The sequence below is a fragment of the Arachis stenosperma genome, chromosome 6 (genome assembly GCF_014773155.1).
Source record: "Arachis stenosperma cultivar V10309 chromosome 6, arast.V10309.gnm1.PFL2, whole genome shotgun sequence".
Classification (NCBI taxonomy): domain Eukaryota; kingdom Viridiplantae; phylum Streptophyta; class Magnoliopsida; order Fabales; family Fabaceae; genus Arachis; species Arachis stenosperma.
In genome coordinates this window covers 109,361,709-109,369,414 of record NC_080382.1, presented here as the reverse complement: position 1 = coordinate 109,369,414, position 7,706 = coordinate 109,361,709, and the positions used below count along the sequence as shown (strand labels likewise).

General features: G+C 35.3%; 1 protein-coding gene and 1 pseudogene across 1 annotated transcript; both read left to right on the top strand.

Annotated features, from left to right (window-relative positions):
• Positions 1 to 332: 332 nt before the first annotated feature.
• On the top strand, positions 333 to 1,255 carry LOC130934391 (pentatricopeptide repeat-containing protein At2g15690, mitochondrial-like; annotated as a pseudogene).
• A 2,334-nt stretch (positions 1,256 to 3,589) lies between these two features.
• On the top strand, positions 3,590 to 7,118 carry LOC130933960 (protein DETOXIFICATION 21-like). Its single transcript, XM_057863552.1, has 8 exons — positions 3,590 to 4,130; positions 4,843 to 5,381; positions 5,500 to 5,586; positions 5,695 to 5,751; positions 5,843 to 6,081; positions 6,434 to 6,552; positions 6,645 to 6,731; positions 6,826 to 7,118. The coding sequence occupies exons 1-8, from the start codon at positions 3,864 to 3,866 to the stop codon at positions 6,910 to 6,912; spliced, it is 1,482 nt and encodes a 493-aa protein (XP_057719535.1). The 5' UTR covers positions 3,590 to 3,863; the 3' UTR covers positions 6,913 to 7,118.
• Positions 7,119 to 7,706: the final 588 nt, after the last annotated feature.

Genomic DNA, 7,706 nt, shown 5'->3' with positions numbered 1-7,706 from the left:
TCCCTTCACCACAACCTCCGGCGACAACCCACACCGCCGCACCTCTTTCTCTTCTTCTTCCCCTCTTCTCTCCTCCGCTGAGCCAGAAACCACAGCGCCAGCTCTTCCTCTCCACCAAAATAGCAAAATTTTCAAACACCATGAATCAAAACACACCTAAATCCACTAACATACATTTCTAACTAACCAAATTAAGCAAAATGAACTAAAAACAATACAATGAAAGAAACAGAACTCAGGAAAAAACGCAGGGGATGGAAAATTATTCTTCTGCAATTGTTCCACACAGCCTCCAAAATCAGAACTCCATGGAGCTCAAACTCCACTCATCAATGGCGTCACTGGGACCCGTTTCCCGCAAATTAAACACCGTCCTCTCATCCCATTCCAAATTCCCACACTTCTCTCCTCCGAAGCCCTCCAATTGCTCTCTCCCTTCCACTCCTCTATGCTCCTACGCCGTTCCCGATTCCAAGAACCCCACCGCCAACAGCAACAAGGTCCAACCCCGCCGTAAAAACGCCACCCCCACTGGTCGTTTCGCTCAAAAGACCCAAACTTCACGGAAGGAGAATCTTCCCAGAGAACCAAAACCCAAACTTGATAATACTTATAATAGGATCGACCAGAACCGCCAAAACGCGCTGTTTGATGCAACCACGCTAAACGTTAATTTGATTGAGTTGTGCGAAGAGGGTGAGCTTGTTGAAGCTTTGGAACTCATGGGTCAAGGTTCTGTTGCTGATTATGGTGTTTTTCTCGCCATGTTGAATTTGTGCGAGGGTACGAGGTCGCTTGAGTATGGGAAAAGGGTTCATAAGTTCTTGAGAAGATTGAGGTTTCGAGGGGAGGTTGAATTGAACAATAGGTTGATTGGAATGCATGGGAAATGTGGTAACATGAATATTGCACGCAAGGTGTTTGATCGAATGCAGAGAAAAACATGAGTTCTTGGCACTTGATGATCATTGGATACACTGAAAATAGAGCTGGTGATGATGCTTTGTTGGTTTTTCAGGAGATGAAGGAGGCAGGGATACAGCCTGAGAGTGAAACTTTTGCATTGGTTTTGGCTGCGTGTGCAAGGGAAGAAGTTGTAGAGGAAGGATTATTGCACTTTGAATCAATGAAGGAGTATGGAATTGTTCCCACCATGGAGCATTACATGGAGGTCATTAACATTCTGGGTAATGCCGGTCAGTTGAATGAAGTTGAGGAGTTCATTGAGAGTAAGCCTTTTCAGCGAAGGGTTTGAGTGGCCAGAGGAAGAGCTGGCGCTGTGGTTTTTAGGCTTAGTGGAGGTGAGAAGAGGGGAAGAAGAAGAGAAAGGGGCGCGGCGGTGTGGGTTGTCGCCGGAGGTTGTGGTGAAGGGAGGTGGCTGTGGCGGTGCTGAGGTAATGGTGTTGGAGGTTATGGAGGTTATGGTGATGGTGATGGTGAAGAAGATGAAGATGGTGATGGTGAAGAAGATGAAGATGATGATGGTGGGAGGTTGGCTCAGATTGGGGGGAGGGTTTGGGAGTGCCACGTAGGTTCGGAAAGGCACGAACCAAGCTCAAATCCAAGGTGGGGCACTTTTGTCACACGGACAGCATCTCTCATGGGTACAAGGTTAGTTTCGAGCTATCATGGGTACAAATATCAGCGTTTTCATCTTTCATGGGTACAAATGGTCATTTATTCATTTGGAATAAATGCTTTTTCCCAATATTTTTTCAATTTTTGTACTATGCTATTTTAGAGATTCACAAAACTCATTGACGAATTAATAAACACATCAATCTATTTCTTACTAAAGAAATTAACATTCTGACTCGTGCCTTCATCAATTTTTTCATGGTAATAGATTAATGTATATAGACTCTTAGACATGTTTTCTCTCTTTTGCTAAATGTTTTAAGCAGATTTATTGCTTTGTGTTGTATTTCAAATTTATAAATTTATTTCGAGCGTAAATCTTTATTAGGTATTAAGAGTTGATTCTTTTTTTATTAATCGTGTTAGGCTATTGTTACTTATGTTGATATGTAAATAGTAGGATCCTACCATGATTTATATACTATAATTTCTTATTGTATACTCATAAATCGTCACAACTTAATGTGATTGAAGTTTTAAACATAAATCGTCGTAGAATATGATGATTTATGTGCATTTTTAACACACTATTCTAAACTAAGATTCTGATTTCCTTTTAAGGTCTACTAACTCAATCCATCACGAAGGATCCACTAAAAGAGAATCATCCAAGCTCGAAAAAGGTAAGATTTGGATCGATATCCATCCTAATCTCATAATTAACAACTCCTTAAGTATTGAGACGAGGTGAATCTCACTAATCCCTCACATTAAGAGATTCTTAACAGATTTTTAAAATCATTATATATAAATAAAAAGTCAAAGGTTCTCCCAAATTAAATATAAACATAACTCTAATTATCTTCACCTTTTTGAATATATTCTGACTTAGACGTCAAAATATTAATGCAGTACCACGGTACCACCTCCACTTTTCTCTATTCATCGTTCGATATTAGAGTTACGAGTCCCAATCTCTTTCATCTAGTTTTCGGTAAACTTACAAAACACACACATTAGCCCAATATGATTTACGTGCAATGTCATTGCAATTTTAACTCGTGGAACTAGTTATGTTCTAATTAAAGTTGAGTATCCTAGTATCCTAGCATAATTTATTTGAAAATGTTTGGTAACCAAAGAAAACCAACAAAAAACAGTCATAATATGTCTTATTTAATATTCATTAATTGTTGTTCACTTATTTGTTTATATACGTATTAAAATTTTAAATTTGACATTGTATTTATAACAATAAAATGAAAAAATTTTCTATAATTAAATCAGCCATAATAAAATATTAAATATATATTAAAAATAAATTAAATAATATATTTATTTATATACAAATATACATATATATAACTAATTTATTAATTATTTTTGGTGCGTAGATAATATTGTTCATAAAAAATAATAATTTACTCAAAGTTCCAAAATTAAAATCCAAATACCTTTTTTTAAGCATCTAAGAATATTTTTAATAAAATATTTTTATAGTATCACTTTTAATATTTTTAAGAAATAAATTGAATTATAATTAAAATTTATATTAAAATTGATTTATGAAATAAAATTGATATTACTTTAAAAATATAATATTATTTTAATAAAAAACTAATGATACTATTTTAAAAATATAATATTATTTTAATAAAAAACTAATAAAATTTTATTATTCGTATAATTATATTAATAAAATAATTTAAAATAATATAAAATTTTAATTGAACCAATATTAAATATTAAAAAAATAAATTTTATTTTTAATTTAGATTATTATTTATGAATCTCATAAATATTTTTATAAGAGAGCTAAAAAAAATAAAATGAGAATTAATGTGGGGATGCTCTAAGTGTAGGATAGAGTTGGTATCAATGCATTCATGGATACCGATAAAACAAAGAAATTGAAATAAAGAAGAAGAGGTAGTTGGGAGATCCACGTAAGGGGGCAAAGAAGCCATTCCATCCAGCTACTACTCCAACACGTTTTATTAATTCAATATAAGTAACCAATTAAAATTTCATTTCCCATCAGAGAGAGAGAGAGTCCTGCAACTACACTGCTCTCTGCCATCTCCTGATTCCTTTCTCCTTGGTTGCCAAACCCGAACTCGCTTCCTTCATCGCTCGCAGCTACAGGGAAAAGAAATCCTTCTAGAAACAAAACAATAGAAACGCTTCACCTTCTTGTATCGTGGACCAACGCCTCTACTCTTGTTTTCTGCATGTCCATCCATTGGCCACTCCAAGCAGCATCATAGTAGTAGTAGAGTCTGAAGATGAAAATGGAGGGTGATCTGAAGCAGAAGCTGCTGCTGCCTTCTTCAGGAGGAGTAGAAGAGGAAGAGGGCTTGTCACTGGTTAGGAGGGTGTGGGAAGAGAGCAAGAAGATGTGGATAGTGGCGGCGCCAGCCATATTCACAAGAGCTTCCACGTTTGGAATCCAAGTTATAAGCCAAGCGTTTGTTGGACATCTTGGTTCTAAGGAACTCGCTGCTTTCGCTCTTGTTTACACCGTTCTTATCAGGTTCGCTAACGGGATTCTGGTATGTTCTCAACTTTTTCAGTTTTCACCTAATTTACCTTTTGCAGTTAGCTCTTTTTTATTTTTATACTCGGAAATCGGAGTATTCTGGTTGGGCAAAAATTATTGCCAAACCATGTGATGGATTCTGAGCTCCAGGATGTAAAAATTTTCGGGGAGAATTAAAAAAAGACAGGAGAGGTTAATTTTGTGTTTTTTTTTCACATAATATTCTGCCAAATTTTCTGGCTTGCTAAAATTTTCTTTATTTTTAATTAAATAAATTTGACAAAAAGAGCTTCTTCTCTCTTTTTTTTTTCTTTAATTTTTATTTTGGGGACGGAACAATATTTGTGTTAAAAGGAATCTGGAGGATTCTCCTGTGCTTCATCAATTAAAATTTAATTTTTTTTAATTCTGTAATATTTTTGGGCGTGCTTCAACTTCTGCCATCAATCAATAGTGATTCCTGTTATTTTCTGAAATGAAAAAAGAAAAAAAAAAAAGATTTCAAGCTTTTGAACTTCTGGTATCAGAACAATCAAAATGGTGTTACTTCAAGGGTTTTGTCCGTGCTTTCTTGTTTGTATTTTGTGTTTCAATTTAAACTATGCTATGAATTTATTTTGTTGAATTGTCTTGACATGTTTGTACTGCAAATACAATTGCAATCATAATATGGTCCCTATTAACCCTACTAAGTTCTTCCTCCGATTTTATTACAATGATTGCAGTTAGGAATGGCGAGTGCTTTGTCAACACTGTGTGGTCAAGCATACGGTGCAAAGGAATATGGCATGATGGGAGTTTACCTTCAAAGATCATGGATTGTTTTGTTCCTGACTTCACTGATTCTTCTTCCGGTGTTCATCTTCACCACCCCAATTTTAAGCCTCTTGGGCCAAGACGAAACAATAGCACAAGTGTCAGGAACTATTTCACTTTGGTCAATTCCTATCATGTTTGCCTTTATCGTATCCTTCACTACCCAGACATTCCTGCAGTCGCAAAGCAAGAACGTCATTATCGCCTTCTTGGCAGCTTTCTCGATAGTCCTTCACATCTTCCTTTCTTGGCTTACCACTATGAAGTACAAATTGGGTCTTCCTGGTGCAATGACCTCCACTAGTTTGGCGTATTGGATTCCCAACTTTGGTCAACTCATATTCATTTTCGGTTGGTGCAAGCAAACATGGCATGGGTTCTCATTCTTGGCATTCAAAGACCTTTGGCCTGTTGTTAAGCTTTCGCTTTCATCCGGTGCCATGTTGTGGTGAGCTTTCTTTCAATTCTTTGTGAATGACACCTTGAATGGAGTAGACACTAGAAGTTTGAGTATCTTAATTTCTTTCATGTCTTCCTAACTCGATCAAATTGGATGTATTTTACAGTCTTGAGCTATGGTACAACACAATATTGGTTCTTTTGACAGGTAACCTGAGAAATGCAGAGGTGGAAATTGATGCTCTGTCTATATGGTAATTCCTTAAACATTAATTCATTAGAATTCATATGTTGTGTTGTTAGCTGTATTGATTTGGTGTGTAAATTGTAATGGACTTTTGACAAATCTTGTTTCTTTACAGTCTTAACATCAATGGATGGGAAATGATGATATCACTTGGGTTCATGGCTGCTGCTAGGTACTAACGTTATATTGACTTACCAATCTTATTTTCCCATGTTTAGTAAAGTTTAGAATGGAAAATTAACTCCAGCTTACATAATTTGCAGCGTACGAGTGGCGAATGAGCTTGGAAGAGGAAGTGCCAAGGCTGCCAAGTTCTCGATCCTAGTGACTGTGCTAACATCATTGGCCATTGGGTTCTTTCTGTTTGTATTCTTCTTGTTGTTTAGGGAACGACTTGCTTACATATTTACTACAGATGAGAATGTTGCCCGGGCAGTCGGTAATTTGTCACCATTGTTATCAGTCTCTATATTACTAAACAGCGTTCAGCCCGTACTCTCAGGTATTCTTCACAAGCTTCATTGTTCTTACAATCTTACATTAGAAAAGCAAATTACTTTGCCAGTTTTGTTACTATGGGATTGTGTCGAGATACAATAATCCAAAGATATACTAGAAGGTAGAATTTAGATCCTCTAAAGTGATGATATTGGTAAAGTGATAAAGTAAAGGGTAAATCACCATTGAACTTGTAATTTTCATCATATATGGATCCCATTATCTTAATTTAAGAGGGATTAACTACTCATTTTATCACTTTACTCTCTCACTTTAGAGAAGCTTATTCAGAAAGTAACAGTGACAGATAAAAAGGTAAATGGGAAGTCATTTAATCGTTCGTATGGTTTCTATAGGTGTTGCGATTGGAGCCGGTTGGCAAAGCATTGTTGCTTATGTTAACATAGGTTGCTATTACCTCATTGGAATTCCTGTCGGTATTGTGCTTGGTCATGTTCTTGATTTGCAAGTCGAGGTAGGATTTTAACCTGAAACTCTTGTTTTTCCAAATTGCACTTCAAATTTCTGCTGCATAATCAAATTCTAAATCTCTTTCCACTTGTGCAGGGAATTTGGGTTGGAATGTTGTTTGGAACTTTTATTCAAACCGTAGTGCTTGTTATAATCACCTACAAAACTAACTGGGATGAGCAGGTTCAAATTGACCTCAATATTCTAACTCTGCTATGATTATAATTATGAACTAATGATCATTATGAAATAATTAATTGATTATGATTTTGTGCAGGTGGTCATAGCTCGTTCAAGAATTAGCAAGTGGGCTAAAATGGATGGCCTCGATCATGAATCAAAACCGGATTCATCAGAAAGTTAATTTTGTTGCCTAACCTTCCAGTCAAATGCAGCTAAGGATTATTGTAGAATGTGTATTGTTATTTATTAATTTTTTTAATTGCAAGTTTTGCATTGAAAATTAATGGACTTATGTTCTTTAATTTCGTCCCTCTATTATATAATGTTTTATCTTTTGGTATGAACAAAGGGACAAGAAATAAAGTATCAAGAGAATTTTGAGCTCCACTCTGAACTCCTATGCAGTGTTTCGCTATCTGCCCCTTTTTTGGTTTAAATTATTAGGGGTACAATGATATCCACTTAATTGTTTATTTATTTAGATAAAACATCGCTAACTGTCTTTTATTTTAGGTTTAGTAGCGTGCTTCTCCGTTTAATTTTTAATATTCATAACTTTTTTTAATCACTAAATTAAGTTTGGTTTATATTCAAATACGAATATCTCAAAAGACTAGTCTTTTCTAGAACCAAAACAGAGTAATTTTGATCCAAATTATGGCATGAATTTAAATGGCTATTTTCGTCCAATTATTCAAATCAGGGTAGAGAGAACTTTGCTTTGTCAACTGAAGTTGCTTGGATATAAGGATATTAGATATACACTGTCTAGAAACTATAAAATAATTCATAGAATGACAAATTTAAAAATTTCGAAGTATGGTACGAATAAACAAATGGAAGCAAGTTTCAAAGCGTATATATCATGTGCGAAAATCCAGTATGCTTCGTCGTCCTATGTTGGGGGACCAGATTTTCAGACATGGAACATGATGATTGTAATTGTATTCTAAAGCTAATAAAATTTTTTTGGAA